This window comes from Artibeus jamaicensis, unplaced genomic scaffold (genome assembly GCF_021234435.1).
Source record: "Artibeus jamaicensis isolate MK-2021 breed Jamaican fruit bat unplaced genomic scaffold, CSHL_Jam_final scaffold_916, whole genome shotgun sequence".
Taxonomy (NCBI): Eukaryota; Metazoa; Chordata; class Mammalia; order Chiroptera; family Phyllostomidae; genus Artibeus; species Artibeus jamaicensis.
This window is the reverse complement of record NW_026522059.1, coordinates 5,249,006-5,267,539: the sequence shown is the minus strand read 5'-3', so window position 1 is coordinate 5,267,539 and position 18,534 is coordinate 5,249,006. Positions and strand designations below refer to the sequence as shown.

The window sequence follows — 18,534 nt, the reverse complement described above, 5'->3', positions numbered from 1 at the left end:
CACGCCGCTTTTGGCCGGCGGCCTGATCACTTTTCCCGGCAAGCGTCACTGGTGATCTGTGGGTTCTGGGGAGTGGGACAGCAGCCTCACCGAGCTGTGAGTTAAGCTCTTTCCGAGACGGACATAAAACATTGGGCAGATGTTTTTCCCAGTCCCGTCTAATGGGCGGGCTTGGCGTTCTAACTATAAAGCTTTGTCTGGATCCGCTGATGACCAGGGGCAGGGTCCTGCTCCATCCTTCCCCTGCCGTCTGGGAAGCCATTTAACTTTCGGGTGGACTCCCCCTCTTCCCCTCTCCCCTCCAATCCCTCTAGCCTCTTCCCACCTCCAACCCCTTCCCACCTCCAACCCCTAAATGGCTTAATTTCTACTGGCAGTTATTCAAGAACATTCACGATGCTTCCAGACCTACGTTTCAGTCAAGACTACTTGGAAGTGGGGTTCAGAGGGACTCCTGTGGCCCCAGGGTCACGGGCTGGCAGTGTGACCAGCAAAGTGGCTTTTGCTGTCCAGCTGGCCCCACCTCTCAGACACATGGAGTTCTCATCGATACTCCTGCACCTAGAGAAGAGGCTGCGTGGGCTTCTCTCCCGAGGTCTGGGAGCAGAGGGACAGTACACCCGCACTTGCTTGACTCCATGAGTGTTTTGGCTGGGGGCACGGGCTGGCCGGGTGCTCAGATGTCCTCTGGGCCCTCAGCAGGCTCTGACTGCCCCCCTGCCTGGGCCCGGTGGACACACCACTGCTGGCTGGCCATTCCTGTTCTCATCACCAGCCAGACCGCCTCCCTTTCCTGCCTCCGTCTCCTTATCTGAGAAGTGGTCCCTGCAGGTCAGGGGATTTGGCATCTGTCTGTGTACTAGAAGCACCCGTATCTGTGGTGCCATTTACAAACACCAATCCCCCCGCGCTCCCCACCACGATGTATCAGGAACTCTGGGGCTGGGGCCAAAGAATGAGCATTTCCAAAACTCTCCCAGCATTCTTTATGTAGCAGTCTAGGTGCCCTGGCTTGAGAACCACTGTGTTAGAGGAACTCTAAGGTAGATTTTTTTTTTTACATGGAGATGCTGCTGCTGGTGAGTTTTAAAGACTGCAGCAGAGCAGTGGCCAGAGGGAGGCGGGCAGACTCCTGTCCGATCTGCCAGCCAGGCGTGCGTGAGTCTTCTACTCTGGGCACATTTTGGTGAGAGATGGGTCTAAAGCTGCATCTGGATTTGGACATAAGCCAAGAGAGGAAGGGACTAGGACTTGTGGAGTGGTAAATATTTTTTTCTAGAAGAATCTGAACAACTGAGTCACATAAGATGATTATGCATCTGATTAGATCTATAAATTATTTGATTTCTAGGTCTATGTAAATTTGGGCAATGAACTTATATGAGACTGTTTTTTCATCAGGAAAATGGAAATAATAATGTCAGTAGGAATGAAGGGGATTAACACACTTAAAGCACATACGTAGCAACTGGCACATTGCAGAGATGTAGCTAAAGTCACTGTGGAATTCAGCCAGACCGGGGACGGCCCTCCTGACACCAGACAAAGTCGTCCTTTTAGGGCAGGTTTTGAAAATGCAAAATGGGAAGACATACTCGAGAGAAAGCAGTCCCCTGGTTGTGGATTTCTCTCCATGTGTCCCAGGCAGGCAGGCACATGGGCTCTGCTTGGATGCCTCCAGGGACAAGGAGCTTGCTTCCCACCAGGGGAGCTTGTGCTAATGGTGCATAGTTCTGCATTTGGGATAGTTCCTGACTTTGAATCTGAATACTCCTTTCTAAGTCCCTTTGAGGATGATTTCCTCTGTGTGTGTGTGGGGGGAGGGTGAGGGAGAGAGAGGGAGAGAAACTGCCATCCTCTGTGTGTGTGTGGGGGGGGGTGAGGGAGAGAGAGGGAGAGAAGCTGCCAGTCAGCTCATTGAAGTCTCAGCAAGATTGCTGTTGGGTGGGGGTAGGAATCAGGGGCAGCGGGCTCTGGCAGAAAGACGCACGGTGGCACACGAGACGGCGTGGTCACTGTGACCTGTGGAGGATGGCTCTAATGAGGGAGAGAAGGGTCAGCAGGCGTAGTGGCTGCCCTTCCTTTGGGAATTTGCCTGGAAGACAGCAGCCAGACTCTCAGGGAAGAACAACCCAGTTTAAAACCAGGCTCCTGAGCCCCAGGGTCCCTGTCCAATCCCAAGAAGCTGTTTCCTGTCCCCAGCCTATAGGGGCACTGAGGTCAGTCTCTGTGGGGACTCTGCTTATTCCTATCATATCAACCTCCCCGCCCTCTCGTGACCCTACAGGTCCCATCATCTGTGGGCTGCTTGGCTCCCCCGACATCCTGCTTTGCAACATCAAAGACTGGAGGGACCCCTCCAAGGCCAAGGCGAATGCCACCTGTCCTGGTGTGACATATGACCAGGGGAGCCGCCAGGTGATGTTGCGTCTGGGAGGCCAGGAGTTCAAGAGTAAGTCCCTGCTTTCTGCCCGTGGTCCTTCGGAATAGTTTTCCTCTCTGGCAAGGTGTTCTGCTGCTGTCCTGGGAGCGCTCCCCACGCCCTGAGCAGTTTGCATTTCTGCAGAGAGGCTGTGCCACAGACGTGGTGGAAACATGCCCACGGCATCTCAGCAGCGTTGCACAGGGGGCACCGAGGTGGCTCTCCAGGCTGCGGGCTGGCTGGAGGGAGGGGCCTCAGCCGGGCGACGCTGCTGACCTCAGTCTGGCTCACTCATGTACCTGGGGGCCGATGGCTGGTCTGGCCAGGGCTGGAGGGGCCTGGCTGGGGCTGGAGGGGCCTGGCCCTGTTCTCGTCCCGGTTTCTCATCTTTCTTCGGCATGAGCACATTCACCTGTGGATGGTGGAGTGAGCAGAGGGCCAGGAAAGACTCGCCAGGTTCATGAATGTTGGGCTTGGATCGGACTGCAGTGGCCACGGCAGAGCAGGTGGCCTGACTGAAAGTCCAGGTGCAGGGAATACACTTGCCCTTTAGTGGCCAGAACTGCACAGTCTGTGGAAAATGTGTGATGGCAAAATGCCATCTGTTCCCAAGCCAATGCCCAGGGCACCTTATGCCGCTGTGGTGACAATTCACTGTCCATTCTAATCATAGGGTACAGGGATTGTGGGCCCCACTCCGCAGGCTCCGTCAACACAACAGCCACTGAGCTTGCTCCTCCCCCCTTCCTTCTCGAGGCTCTTCCAGCCTTTCCCCCAATCTCAGCATTAGAGCCGAAAGTCATCTCCGAGATCGTTTGCCCACCCCCTCATTTTACAGGTCCAGGGGCGTTAGCACTGAGGCCCGGGGGCAGTCAGGTCTCCGGGCTTGGCTCCCGAGCCCTGTGCTGCCCTCTCAGCAGATCCCCGTGTGGGAAGTGTGGGCCCTGCCCTGTCCTGAGCTGCAGTTGACCACACAGGGCTACTCGGTGTGGCTGGACCGGCAGGTGCAGCGTCTCCAGGGGTGCGTCAGAAATGCAGACTCCTAGGCCCCACCCCAGAACCCTAGAACTGGTTCTAACAAGCAGTCTGGGTAAGGCTACACCTGATACGTGTGAGAAGCCCTGACTAGAGGCCTGGAAATTTCCTTCCAACCCGAGGAGTCTGCGTGTATATGGCGAGAACAGGGCCCAGCTGCCCACACGCCTCTTCCTGTTCCAGTGTGAGGTTGGGGGTGACCTGGCTTCATCTCACCTCCTCTCTGTGTTGTCTCCCCACCAGCACCTGAACCCAGAACGAGAGGCCATGGCTCCACCTCTGAGTGAGGGAGGGTGAGCGCGCATGCAGGTGACACCTCCCGGGGAGGAGACAAGCTGGAGAGGGGTCAAGGGGCAGGCTTGGTGGAGCCCTCAGAGGGCTGGGGGAGACCCCGACCTCCTGCCTGCCAGAGGGCTTTCCAAGACTGCAGTTCTCAGTGTCCTCACAGTGGGGGACTCACGGTCACCGCCTCCGGGAGCCCTCCCAGGCCAGCTCACGGAGCTTCGCGCCTGCTCCGAGTGTCACTCTGTCGGGGAGGTAGTGGCCAGTGCAGTGAGGTTGGGCCTTGCCTGTCCATGTCCCTCACTAGCCCAGCGGAGCGCCTGCCTGGGTTGCTGAGCACTAGCTTTGGACACCGGCCTGCGACCTTGAGCGAGTTAATGGGGCTCCATCGCTTGCCTGTAAAAATGGGGCAACGGCAGTCCGCATCACACAGTGGTGTTGTGTGCTGATGCAGGGAGATGACAACGATAACGGGTGATAGCAATAACAATCGTAAAGCAATAACAATCTTATAGCAGTAACAGTTGTATAGCAGTAACAGCCGTGTAGCAATAACAGTCGTAAAGCAATAACAACAGCAGCGTCTCACACCCTGCTCACTGTGAGCCAGGCACTGCCCTCAGGCCTCTCCTTTATCAACTCACAGATCCTCAGCATAGCTTCCAGGCGGTGCTCTGATTACCACTGTCCCGTTTGGCAGCTGAAGAGACGAGGCACACGGGAGGGAGGTCTCCCCAAGGTCCCAGAGCTCGTCAGTAGAAGGGCCGGGGTCCGGCAGCAGGCGGTCTGGCTCCCAGGTGCCGTTCTTAGCCACGTCTCTGTTCGGGCACTGGCCCGAGACCTACGTGAAGGACTCCCAGAGTGGCCGGCGCACAGTGCCCATGTGAGGCACCGTCACCTTTTTAAAAACCTGTCACTGTTTTTGTTGTGTTTTATACCTGGACTGCGTCTCATTAATGTTTTGATTTACACCATTGCGCACAAAACCTGGCACAGAGAATACAGAACACAGGTAAGTGCTCTCGAGACACTTAGTTTCTCCTGGGGATGAACAAGAGCAAGCAGGTCTTTTACGTGGCGCACCTTCAACACGTGGTATCCCAACACGTGGTATCCGTCACTCTGCGTGGTAGCCCAGGGTGAAGACAGGCACTCGATGAAGGACATGTGACACGGTCACAGGCAATAGGTCCGCTGTGGACTGCCTAACACGGAGCATGTGTTTGGCACGTGCCCAAGACGTGAAGAATGTGCCCTCGTCTGGCCTCCCTGGGGGGCGCCGACTCCCAAGGGACTTTTGAAGTTTGGGGGTTCTTTCCTGTCCTGTGTGTAAGTATGCATGTGGGGTACGGTCACAACTTTAAGAGGCATGTCCTGTCATGGGGGAGCGGGCAGCCTGCCGACACCTGTGATGTCCCAGATTGGAGGCTGGAGGAAGGGACAAACGGGGCAGGTGGGCTGGGCCAGGTGTGAGCTGCGTGGGCAGCTGCGAGGGGGTCAGTGCGGGGCTCACTCACCCGCCCCTTTCTGTCTGACCTTTGTGCCTGGGTTGACCTGAGAGGCATCTGCGAAGGGCCCACGCCTCCTCAGCCTCCAGGGGGCGTCTCTGGATGTGTTCGAGGATTAGGTGTTGGCTGGACTGACCGTCCTATTTCTAAGAAAAAAGGCTGAGAAAGCTCTGGGACTGAGAGCTTTCTTTTCTCATTTCATGTGTCTCATTTCTGGCAATGTCTTGAAGTGTAAATGAGTGAAAAATAGGCAGATTAAATGTCCCCTGACGCCCCTAGGGACTTGACATTCGAGAGGAAATACAGGCCTAGGCGGAGCCACTCCAGGTTTATTCTGAGTCGCAAAGGCTTCTTGTTACTGAGCAATGGCAAGGCCCAGGCTGGTGTCCCTGCCACAGGCGTCTGTGTTGCATTGGTGACTGTCATTGCTGGGAACTTGGTGGAGAAACTTACATCGCATCCACGATGTTCATTGTCGCCAGATCACCCCGGACTCGATGTCTGCTGAGTCCTTGCAAACAGGGTGACCCTATCAGTTCTGTGCAGTAGCTTTCATTGATGGTGGGTTTCTGTGTGCTCAGCACTAAGCAGAGCTCAGAACAAGCTTCCAGAAGCACAACTTAGTTAGGAAAGGCTTCTCAGGCCTGAGTAGGCTGTGGATGCTGGTCAGGTGGTCCCTGTCTCTACCAAGGTGCTAACAGTCATGTGCAGAATTTAACTGAACTCCGCTGGATTGAATTGTGTCGAAATGAGCCCAAACCAAGGGTGAGGTTAAGGCTCACCAGGCTGGAAGAAGCAGGGCTCCACTGTCTTGAGATGGACCAGAAGGGCATGACAAGGGCTGCTTCCCAACAGAGTGCAGTGCGTTCTGGGCCAGAGTAGGTCCTGATTCCTGCTTGCTTCTGTGTGGAGCGCCTGCTGGGCAGTGGAGGGCACGTGGGATTTTTTTTCCAGTCCACGTAAAGCAGGTCGCATTTACCAGACAAAGTCGAGTACCTCAGGACCATGTGCAAGGCTCAGAGACTCACCCGCATCAGATGTGGGGACTGCTGAGTGGCGCGGGCCCTCCTCTCGGAATTCCCGAAAGGGTTGCTGCTCGTGGGCAGGGCCAGGCATGGGGATCTGAATGAATAGTCGTTGGAAGCCCATAATCTAATGCTCAGCTCAGTTACCCCAAGGTCAACTATGTCTCAGAGTGGTTACTGGTTTCAGTCTCAAATCCGAGAGCAATCAAGTACCCTAGAGATAAGAAGTCACTTCTCCAACTTTTACAGGCTAAGAATCATAACGCATGGCCTGAAGTTTTATTTATTTTATATCTATGTTTCCAAAAAAATGTGTCTATAATGTTTTGAAAGAGTTATTCCAAATAGATTGTGGTATAAAAACATACATTTTTAAAATTCTTTAATTTCCCTTATGATGAGGTTCAAGGTCTCCTAGCCTGACCTTTGTAATAAACAGATGTTATCTCAAGTTCATAGTGGAAATGGCACAACCTGAGCAGATGGCCCGCTCTGTGTTGGTGTCACAGGAGTGTGCGGTGTGGTCTCCTACGTGGGGTGTGGAGTAAGTCCTCTAACTTCAGAGGTCCAGGGGCACGTCTCCCCGACACCATAGGTTTTCACTGCCCACGTTTTTGTAACTGACTCCCGCACCCCGGAGGAGACTGGGAGTTCCGAGTGGGCCCTTTTGGGAGACCGCCTCAGTGTCGGGCAGCCCGAGGAATTCCAGCATCACCATTCATTTCCATTTCGGAAGCAAAACTGAGTGGAAGCACAGCTCAATATTTGGGGCTCACTCCTGGAGTACGGCCATCCTTGCAGTGGGGACTCATTACTTTAATACCTGAGTCTTCCATTTAGTTCAGTGTTAAACTGAAACTCTTCACTCTTTCTCACACACCTCTCTAAACACAAGAACCTTTCTGGATGTTTGCCATTTGAGATGGACAGAATTCTAAAATAGTATGTTACCTTCTCCTGAGCGTGGTGATTGGAGCATGGGATTTGGAGCCAGAGAGATGGGATTTGAGATCCAGCATGTTGATCTCCACCTGCAAATTAAATGCTGACCTATGAGGCTGAAGTCAGACAGTGCGTGGAAGGTGCTTCTTAAGGTGTTGGGTCACTGGCTAAGGTTCCTAATAATCAGTGGCTACCGTAATCCACGGCTCTTACTAATACTTAAAGGTCACGTGATCATTCTTATGGTCTCAAGCTGTGAGCCAGCGGTCTCCTGCCATGTGTGGGTGGTTGGCCGCCAGAATCCGTGCTTTCTGAGCTCTGTCCTGTGCCTTTAAGACCGTAGGGGGAGTGGGCGGCATCTCAGGGCCAAACAGAGACGGGAGGGGCAACCGGACATCAGGAAACGGCACAGCAGATCCAGTCTTACCCAGGGTAGTATCCAGGGGAGTGAAGTTCGGCAGAAAAGAAAACGTGATAATATTAGAAATAAATTAAGTAATGGCGGCGACCAGTAATAGGGTGCATGTCAAATATTGCAGAAAACAGTCTGCATGTTGGTCCCTTCCTCAGAATTACCATCTCCATTGTCCAAGGAAGCAAGAGTCTCAGGGGACTTAAGTGACAGAATATTAAGAGAGTTCTCAAGTTTCTTAGGTGTTGTGTTCTTTTAAGCCAATCTCTGGTTCCTTAAGTGATTCTCTCAGTCACAGGCCCATGACCCTTCACCATGACAGTCTCTTTGGTGCCCTGAGCAAGACACCAGGGCTCTGGCAGCCCTGGTTTTGTGTAGGTGGCTGGAAGGGAGCTCCAGGAGGCCGCTAGGGGTGCACCCCGGGGAGGGCAGTGTGGGGGAACCGAGGCAGTGTGGCCATGTGGGTCCCCGTGAGAGCAGTTCCTTTCAAGGTCATAGCCATGAACGTCCTCTTTTGCAGGTCTTTCGCCCCTGGAAGGGACTCGGGACTCCTGGACCAGTTTCCAGCAGGTTTACCTCTGGAAAGGTAAGCTCCATGGGGGTGGGGGCCGGGGGGCGGGGATGATGGCACGAGCCTGTCTGGCCCCAACCCTCACTCACAGGGCTCTCTGTCCCATGGAGAGAAAGTAGTAGATTTTCTTTCCAAGTTCATGCTCTGGGTGGAACAGAAGGGCCTCAGCTCTCATCAGATAACATACCAGAGTCTGAAAGTGTGGAAACCAAGGAAGGATGGAGGAAGGAAGCCCTGGTTCCGTGAGGTCCAGTTCACTGACCACAGGCTGCCCTTGTTCCCTGGATGGGGGCTCTGAGGCCATGGCCAACTGCAGGAGGCGTTTCTCCCAGGGGACCTGGCCGCAGGCGCCTTGATCCCTGAGGTCAGGGTGAGGGGACACGCCCCCAGGTGGGTGGTCCTTGGGCTCCTGCTACTCAGATGTATTGAGCAGGTGGGGGTAAAAGGAGGAGGCTCGGCCAAGTGCATGTCTGGTGTCCTCTGTGTGTTTGTCCTCCTTGGAGTTGACTGAACATTGACCACGTGCCCACTCAGAGCCAGGGACTGGGGCAGGCATTTGGGGTGAGGCTGAGGGCTGTGGGATGAGAGGGGTGGGTGAGGCACAGCCCGGACCTATAAGGCTTCGGGTCTCAGGGGGGAGCAGGCAAGGGGCAGACCAGTCCACGTCACGGCCCTAGGCGCTGGGTGAGAGGCACGAGGAAAGCATCCCTGGCTCCGTATCACTCCCTTCCTTTTCCCATGGTCCCTCCTTACCAATCTCTAGTCCCCTAAGAGAGAGAACCAGTGACCTCTTTCTGTGGTGTGAAGAGCCCAGAGAATGGACTCAGCGTGCCTGGGAATGAATTCTGGTTCCATTGTTTAGCGCCCATGTGCCCTGGAGCGTATCAGTTAGCCTCTCTAAGCTTGGACTCCTGTAGGCAATTCAGCAATAAGAGTAGTGCTCACCTCCCAGAGCTGCGTGGGCATTGGCAAGGCCTGCGGGCAGAGTCCGTGGAACTGTGCCCGGCACATGATAAATGCTGACTAAGGTGGGTGGCGGTGCATGGTGAGGAACAGAAGGAAGAAGGGGAAGAAAGGGAAGGGGAGGAAAAAGAAAGAAGATGGTGCTCATCATTATTTTTATTTTAAAATGATATGATGAGATTGTATGCTCCTTTTCTCCTTTAGTCCTACTGATGAGGTCAGTACATGACCGGGTGACATTTTTGTTCATTTTCCAGCCAGGAAAAATGCAACTTGGAATGCTGAGTGAAATGTGCACAGGTGGTCTGGGGGCGGGGCCCGAGCCCTGTTTCCAAGTCCAGTGCTTCCCAGTTATCGGAAAGTTCCGGTAAACGACGCACTGGCTAGTGAAAAATCAAGATTGCTTCTCCCCAAGATATTTCCCTCCTAAACAGAAGCTCCCCTTCCCACCCGTCTAATGCCCCCTCTCCCCACTTCCTGTGCCAACCTGGCCGTTTTGTCTGCTTATCACCGGCATGTCTGGGATGAGTTACTTTACCCCTCTGAGTCTCGGTTTCTTCGAGAGTGAGGTGGAAGTCTTAGCCCCGTACCTTCGCAGGGTGTTGTAAAGACTGATATTTATGACCATAGTACCTTAACCTTAAAGGGGGTTGCGAATGTTACTAAGTTCACTACTGAGGACAATAATAGTTCTGATACTGAGAGGTTGGCTGACGGTCCATGAGGCCAGAGAGTGCAGACAGTGTCCCCGGATCGGTCCCAGATCTTGTCCCAGGTACCTGGCACAGACCAGGGGGACTGCTCCCACAGCCAGTGCCATTGGTTGACCCTCTTTTTCTCCCCAACAGTGAAACAGCAGTTCTGTTTCTTCTCCTAGATTCTGATGTGGGGTCTCGGCCTGAGTCTGTGGGATGTAGAAGGGACATGGAACCAAGGTCAACATCGCCAACAGAAACAGGTACCAACCCCAGACCCTTTGTATGAACTTGGGTGAATAGCTGTGGAGACAGGACAGTGATGCGAAGGGTCTAATCAGTGAGCGGACCCATGAACACAGCTCCACTCTGCGGCTTGTGACCCAGGGATATGGGCGATTATACAACCCTGAGTCTGGACAGCTCCTCCGAGGGGAAGCTGGCACAGAAAGTAGGGTGAAATCATTCCAGAGGCACCCCTGCTCCCGGGAAGAAAACAGCCATAAGAACAAAGCCAGCAACATTCATTAAAAAGCAAGGTTCATCCGACTGGGGTCACTGGCTTTACCTAGGTGAGCCCTGAAGAGTGTAAGCGAAATGTGAACCCCGTGGAATTGTTAACTGGTGAGCTACCTAGGAGAGCCCTTTGAGGGAGTTGTTCTGTGCTGTGGAAAGTATCGATGCATGCAGTAATGGGCAGAATGTATGTGATGCCCGAGACTTCTCTTTCTCCAGCATCTACAATTGTTACTCCTTAGGTAGAGCTGAAACTCAGAGAGAGAGGGGGAGGGAGGAAGATGAAGAGGAGGAGGAAGAGGTGGAAGAGAAGAGAGGAGGGGAAGACAGGGCAGGCAGGCCCGTCTGCCGGCACAGGGAGAAGGCAGGGCTCACAGGCCAGACGCCCCATTGCACCGCAGACAGACTGGCCATGGGTACTTTGCTCACCTACAGGGGGCCTTGATTCCTCACATGTAGGATGTACCGTGCTCTCTCCTCCCGCTGTTACAGGTTGCATTCCAGCTAGAACACCTGGAGCATTGCCTGGTACTTACCATGTGCCCCCCAAACAGTGGTAGCTTCCCTTTTCCGGGCCTTTTGTGCAGACCAGATGAGGCAGTGTGCAGAAACCACCCCAACTGGGCTCATCCATCAAAGCTGCCTGGCTTTTACGGCTTCATTCTGCAGTCATGGAGTTGTGGGACTTGAGATTGTGTCAGGTGTAGAGTGTGGGCTGTCAGGTCAGGAGAGCGGGGTTCAAATCCTGCTCTGCCTGGGGGCCCTTTGGCGCTTTATAGGCATCATCTTGCCAACGTCATGGCAACTCTGCCAGTCGGCCCTGTCTTCCCACGTTCCAAATGAGAAATGTGAGGCCTTAGGAAGTATGTGCCCCGGGGCACCCCGTTGAAGCCGGTCTGGCACCAGCGAAGCTGCAGCACCAGGACGCACACCATGCGCGGCTGACGCCAAAGCCTGGGTGACCTCCTAGAATACCCGCTGCTCCCGCCCGGCACAGACAGGGTGGGCTTGGGAGCCGAGCCCCGGGGACTCCCGAGCTGGCAGGGCAGAAGGGTTTTGTTTGATCGGCAGGGTTGGCTGTTTTTCTTTAAGCCAGTATTTTTAAATTGGGTGATTTTTATGTAAAAATTCAGATTTTCGGCTTCTGTAGACAAAAACAGAAAAAGCCCTGGAAACACTGGCTTCAAATGTCCGCCTGGTACCCAGAGTCCTATGAGATGCGACAGGCTGCCCCTTCCATCAGGGTGTGGCCTCCCCTTTACCCTGGCCCCGCGCAGCACCCCACGGTCCTGCCGCCCCTGCCGCCCAGGCGTTTGGCAGCTCAGCCTCGGCGGTGCCGATGAGGGTGGGCAGATGACATGTGGCAACGTCAGCGTGAATGCTGTAAATCCATCCTTACACACCACGCCAGGGCCACGTCTACAATCCACAAAGCTACCCCATGGTTCCAAGAGGAAGGATCCCCTTCCCACCCTGCCCCACCAGAAGGGGAGCTGCCCCCTCCCACCCCAGACCTGGGAGGGATTCAGCGTGAGTAGACAAAGCTCTGCTCATTTTCCCTTCTCGGCTGATTGCATTCCTGGACCCGAAGTGGTAAGGCCCGGCAGCAGAAAGCCCTTGGACACGCTCCTCTGTGATGGGCTGCGGACTTGCTCACCTGGCCTCTCAGACTCACAACCAGTGAGGAATTTGCCCCTCTCTGCTCAGGGGCACTGCCGTGAGGCTGAGTGAGGCACGCAGGGACAGTAACGGGAGCACCCTTCTTGCCTTCACGGGGAGTGCCAGGTTTGAGAGAATTAGAAGAAAGCAGATTCTTCCTACCACGTTGTGTAAACCAGGGACACTGGGTAGCTCAGTGTTCGCTCTGTCACCTCCAGACCTCCCCAGAGCACATTGCTGTGCCACGGGGGCTTCCACAGACTAGGAGGAGTCCCACGTGCTAGCCACTGCACACACGGTGACGAGGGCTGAGGTGGGGACAGGCGAAGGGAGGGTGCTGGGGAGGAAGGATGCTAAGCGATCTGAAGAAGTCAGGAAAGGTGTCTTCAAGGGGTCAGGAAGGATCTGCCAGACGTTTCTGGGGGGCACCTGGGAGAAGGGGCCCCAGGTCAGGGGACAGCCTATGCACAGGCTCTGAGAGCAGAGTGTGATGGAAGGAACTTCAGGGGAGCCTCTGGGCCTGCTGCCTCTTTTTTCCTTCCTCGTTCCACAGGCCACTATACAGCAACGTGAGATGCAGTGACCCACAGGGCTGGGGCGGCCTAGAGGAGAGCTTGGCCACGTGGTCCCTGGGGTGTCAGCCAGCACTAGACTTCTCGCCTTGGCAGATGCTCATAAACCTTTTAACCCCCTTGCCTTTGGGGACTGTTGCTGGTGAGGAAGCTCCAAGGCACAGTGGGGTGTGTGTGGGTTGTGATTCACTCAGGGATGTTTAACTGGGCCCCAGCTCATCTCCTCGACCTGCTTCATGCCCACCATGTAAGTCCCTCTGGGGTGCACAGGTATCCCTCCACCCCCAGGCATGGAGAACCTGTTTGTAGAGCCACTGACCATCAGAGCAGGACGGGACAGCCTGGTCCCTGAAGCCCAGGAGGACCGGCGGGTGAGGAAGAAGGTGTGCGTGCAGGCAGACACAGGCGGTGGCCGCAGCCGTAAGGTGACGAGCTGGGGCCACCGGGGTTTGCAGCTTCGGGAAGTGAGGTCAGGCTCCGGGGATGAGGCTCAAAATTCGGAAGAGCCCGGACCAAGGTGGAGAGCCTGTACTTGGCCTTCAGGAAGCAGGGTGCTCAGGAGGAGCCTTACTTGTGGATCACAGTGTCTGAAGTCACAAGAAAAGCCTGGGGGATGGACGGGCTGGGACTCCCAGGTCGGGGGCTGAGCCGCACTGACCGCTGTCCTCACAGGTGAAGGCTGCCCTTTGGGAGGGGATGGGAGTCCCATGAGGCTTCCGAAGACAGAGTGGCATCAAAGCTTCAAAGTTGGAGTCTGATTGGACCCCGCGGCTTCCTAACAACGGGCTGCGCTGCTGCGGTGGAGGGCACAGACGCACTGCGCCGGGCTGCGGGGCGGCGGCCAGAAATAGCATGGGAAAAAGTCCTGCTTGGGTGAAAAGTTGATCCAGATGGCTCCCAAGGTTTCTTCCAAACCAAGATTCTGAGGTTTTTGCCACTACTTGACTTTTAGGACTTTCTGGGGCCTTCTGAACTTTCCTTGCCTGTCCAGGCTCCCAGCTCCATTGACTTGAGAAGGAGAGAGACACTGCTTGACAGTGCATGTGAGGACAAAAGCGGTTGACTCCTTCCTTTGGTTTCAGACGCGGCAGCAGAGCTCTTCGCGCCTGTGGACCTTAGCTCGGTTGCTGTCGGTGGGGACAGACCCCTGCCCAGCCAGCGGCACTGGCTTTTCAAACCCCCATTTTCACCGCAGCAGGCAAACCTGTGGTGCCTGTCTCGTAAGTGTCCTAACACCTCATCCGAGGCTGGTCCAGTGCCACAGGCCTCATTTAGGGTCGAAGTTAATGGCATAACTCCCAGGTCACCTCAGGGTTAGTACCATGGGTGATACAAAGAAAGGACATAACCCACACCTGCAAGAGGCTTATAGTGTAGTTAATTTCTACTCTGCGCCCAGCACCGATGACCCACCCACCCAGCCAGCCATTCGTCCACCCTTTACCCAATAGATAGAACCCATATTCTGGGCCCGGTGTTTAACCTGGGGAAAAGACGCCCGTCAGAGGGCTCGCGCCTGCCCGAGGCGAAGCCCAGCACAGGAATGGGAACCGGGATGGCACTCACCAAGCTCACAGTGGTTTTGCAGTCCTGCGGCCTCTGGCCTGAAGGCCCGGACCGTCTCCGAGGCGGTCCCGGGGAGAGCCAGTGGAGGAGCACCCTCTCTCCTCCTGTACCGCCCACCCCTCCCTGTGAGACTCCGCCTTTTCTCTGAGCCCGTGGACTCCCGCTCTCGGAACCCCAGGGGTTCTCTCGGGCCCTCCAGCCTGGATATACTCAGCGGTCCAGGCCTCTGGCCCGCCCAGGAAGAATCCTCCAGGGCTCCGCTTCTCAGGAGCCCCTCGGAGGGAGCCGTGTCCTGCAGGCCTCCCGGGCCCTGAGCCCATGCCCTCTCGCCTGCAGGCTGTGCCCAGGAGTCCTCTTTCTGCCGGCTGGCGGAGATAAGGGACAGCGCCTCCTACTTCACCTGTACCCTCTACCCAGAGGCCCAGGAGTGTGACGACGTCCTGGAGTCAAGTCCCATGGGCTGCAGACTCCTCCTGCCCCACCGGCCAAGTGCCCTGTTCCGGAAGAAAGGTGAGCGCGTGGTGGCAGCGGCCCGACCGCTGGGCAGAAGTGTGCAGAGCGTCTCTTCTCGACAGAAAATAAGGTTATCCATGCTCGTCGTAAAGATGGGGAGCCACTGGAAAACTCACCGGGTTGACTGTCGGGGCTAATTCTGCCCTGGGATTATTCTGAGAATAATTCCTCAGAGAAAGCTGCCGCAAGTGCCAGGTCAGCTAGAACCCACCGGATCACGGCAGACCCCACCGACCGGGGCCCTGCAACGTACAGTGGATTTTTCTCTCCGAGGACATTAAGGACTCTATTATTTTGCTGGGGCAGGGGGATCTTTTCACTCTATGCAGTCTCCATTTCTTCCATTTTCTGTTCTACCGTCTTTGCTGGAGACCTTTCTCGGGCACCTGGGGACCCTTGGTTTCCCACTCAGACGGGAGATGAGGGCCCTACGGCTGATCCAGAAGCCCCAGAGTGTGCAGCGGGAGCTCGCTGACTTCCGGTTTCCCTGGCCTGGGGGCACGAAGCTGGGGGCTGTGGGTTTGGCTTCTGAATAAGGTCGGGAGAAAGGGTCTCAGTGTTTAAACCACGTACCTTGACCTGAAAGAATCCTCTAGTTTCCGTGTGGCGCTCCCACCATTAACTGTACCTGCTGCACCTACGACACCCTCTCTCTTTGGTCATCTTCAGAAAATAAGGCTTTGATCTACTTGTGGGTTGGGCAGGGCTGTTGCCCCCCCGCAGAAAGCAGGGGAAGGCGTCTGGAGACCTAATTGCTCTCTGCAGGGACGCTGTGCCCGCCTGTCCCGTCCCACCCCCATCCTCTCACTGCCCTACGTAGCCCTTTCGGGATTCCAGAAGGTGTAGGGGGTGCTGCTTGGCTTCTCCTGCAGAAAAGACCTAAAAGTTTTCAGGTCTGTTAACTGAATTTCGTACTCTTCTCGGTGCTTCCTCGGCTTGGGAAATTGTGTCGTTTCATCCCCTGTCCTTGACTCTGTGTGTGAGGCATGGCTTTACTGGGTTCCCTTCACTATTGTTGTAGGGAGATCGTGGTGGGAGTTTAATATGCATCTGTCATTGGAAGCTCTTGGTCTGGTTCATACACCTTCAGCCTCCTATTTCTGAGGAGACAACCAATTTCTCCCTGAATGATACAAGTTCCTTCTTCCCCCGAGTAGTTGTGCTGCAAGATAAAGTGAAGAATTTTTACACCCGCCTGCCATTCCGAAAGCTGACGGGGATTTCCATCCGAAACAAGGTGCCCATGTCTGCCAAGCCCATTTCCAATGGGTAAGCTGCCCCGCCCCCCACCCTCCGCAGCTGATGCTTGTGAGGAAGCCACCTAACGGCACATAGAAGGTGGCACAGTGTCCGTTAAAGGCACAGACATCATAAAAACTGCAAAACCCAAAGCAGAGGTTGGAAAAGGTAGCAGTGTTCTAGGATGCGGGTCATTGGGCTGCTCTGGACCAGATTGTCGATTTGTAAAACCAAGTCATGTGGCTTTTAAGATCTTTTGAGAATGGAGATAAGAAGTGAGATGAGATAGACTCTCCGCAGAGTGGGCCGAGCTCTACCTGTGCTGGTGTGGGTGGGGGAGGGCAGCAGGGGGAGGAGGGCTGGAACCAGGGCTCAGCCTGACCCTGGCGTGGGGCCCAGGGCTGGGGTCTCAGAGCAGGGTGGTCAGATGGGAAAGCACAGTATCCAGGCTGGGGCTTAGCAGGGAGCTTCCAACAAAGGTAAACTGGTGAGAGGCAGGTGGGCAGGGCGCCGGGAGAGGGGGCCAGCAGGGCGCAGGTGCAGCCGGAGTCCGAGGGGTTGCCGGGGAGGTGGAGGCTTCACCCACCGGGATGACTCGTGTTCAGTGGGCTTCTACAAAGGGGAGGAGAACACCAAGGATGAGTGGGGTCCCCACATGGAAGAGCTCAGATGGAGTGAGCTCTCAGGAGTCAGGAAGGAGTGATCTGAACCAGAACTCAGGTCAGGGCAGGGGGGACTCAGAAGTCCACTCGTGCATCTTGGCCAGAGGAACCCCAAGTTAGGTAGTCGTAAAGACAGCAGGCCCCCAGAAGTAGCAGTGACTGCAGGCAGCCACCCCCACAACCCCCTGCACTGGTCCCAGGTCCCAGGTCCCAGGTCCCAGGTCCTGGGCTGCCAATGAAATCCTCAGGCCTGCCCTTTCTCTTCTCACACCAGGTTCTTCGAGTGTGAACGACTGTGTGACCTGGACCCCTGCTGCACTGGCTTTGGCTTTCTCAATGTCTCCCAGTCAAAAGGTGAGAGTGGTAGCAACCCCCCGCCCCCACCTGCGCAGGGCACTTGGCAGTCCAGAAACGCATTCGCGCCTGTGATCTGATCTAGTCCTCAGCACCTGTGTGTGGTGGGTGGGGAGGAGCAATCCTCACTCGCAGGTGGGAAGCGGGGGCTTGGAGAGGGAGCTGGTTCATACATGTGATGCCTGGAACACGGCTGCTGGTCCAGTACCCGGTCAGCTCTCCAAACCCTGTTACCCGATCCGAACTGCCTGCCTTTCACACTCCACCTGGCTGCCTTCTCGTCCATTCCATGATCTGTATTTAAAGCGTGCTAGTGGTGTGATCCCAGAAAGGTCACTGAATCTCTGACCCTCAGTCTCCTGCACTGTAAGTAGGGATGAAAATGCGACCTGCCTGCAGGGCCATGTGAGCATCAGGGGTCGATGGGACAGCCCTCGCACAGCCCCAGGCTCTCTGTGGTGTTCCCTAAGTCTTAGTCACCTTCATTCCTGTGCTGTCAGGCCAGGGATCATCAAGGCGCCAGGGTTTTCCTCCGTGGCTAAGGTCATGCCTAGAATACAACTAGTTGTGAACCCCCAATGCCTGCTAATGAACAGTTTGCAGAATTTCCCTCTTTCAGTTAGAATCTCTGTCCTGATCCCTTTCCTGGTCTTGGTTATTGTTTGCTGCAGGTGGAGAGGTGACCTGCCTAACTCTGAACAGCTTGGGACTGCAGACCTGCAGTGAGGAAAACGGAGGCACCTGGCGCATCTGGGACTGCGGCCCTCCCGACACCGAGGTCCGCACCTATCCCTTCGGATGGTACCAGAAGCCTGGTAAGTAGCTTTCCCAGGGCCGCTCTGTGGACATCTTTAGTTGACTGGTTTCCAGACGTGTATTTGAATGATGTCCTGGGGCCTGGAAGGAGATTATTTGGAATTCACTGGGTGCAAAGAACAGAAGCAGAAAAGAAATTTATGGGAAGTCATAAACTCAGAGGAAAGATGACCGACAAAGGCTCAGCGCATGGATGGGCTGAGCAGGAAGGAGTGGGCAACATCCTCATGCGTCACTGTCACCTCGTGTCACTGTCACAGCTGTCCTCCTCCAGAAGGTCTGGGTGGTTGCGTCCAAGCTTTAAATTCAAGGGGGAGAGCTGGTCCATGGCTGAGAGCCCGCCCACAAGGGCAGGGCAGCTTGATTGACAGTCCAGTGAGGATGTAGGCACTGGTGGGGAGGGGGTCTCTCTCTCACAGTGTCCTTAAGGTGCTGTCACCGGGCCGGGGAGCCGACAGATGCTCACCCTGCTGGGTTCCCTTGGTTTACTTGTCCATTAGAATGTAACACGTCTTTCCTCCCACATCGCCTCCCATCTCCTCGTCCCACCTAATGCGGAACGTATCATTTTCCACCCTTATATTGCTCAGGGATGAACTGGGTCAAAAGAAGCTTCAGACAGTCCATTTGTTCAGAAATATCACAGCACTCAGGCAGCTTCCCACGGCCAGTGCATCAGTGGCCTTCCTGCCAGAGCTATGTTTACGGGACAGAGGCAGAGGCCGAGGTGGACTCCGGGGGGTGGAGAGAGGCACATGCCTGTCCCAGGGCACACCCAGAGG

At 55.4% G+C, this 18,534-nt stretch overlaps 1 protein-coding gene across 1 annotated transcript in view; it reads left to right on the top strand.

Moving 5' to 3' along the window:
• TG (thyroglobulin) overlaps window positions 1-18,534 on the top strand; it is a 200,039-nt gene that overhangs the window by 56,081 nt on the left and 125,424 nt on the right. Inside the window, exons 27-34 of the mRNA XM_037166661.2 lie at window positions 2,288-2,452; window positions 8,147-8,212; window positions 10,038-10,118; window positions 13,685-13,822; window positions 14,505-14,678; window positions 15,839-15,950; window positions 16,857-16,936; window positions 17,608-17,751. Coding sequence (XP_037022556.2) covers window positions 2,288-2,452; window positions 8,147-8,212; window positions 10,038-10,118; window positions 13,685-13,822; window positions 14,505-14,678; window positions 15,839-15,950; window positions 16,857-16,936; window positions 17,608-17,751 — 960 coding nt within the window. The remainder of the gene's footprint in view (window positions 1-2,287; window positions 2,453-8,146; window positions 8,213-10,037; window positions 10,119-13,684; window positions 13,823-14,504; window positions 14,679-15,838; window positions 15,951-16,856; window positions 16,937-17,607; window positions 17,752-18,534) is intronic.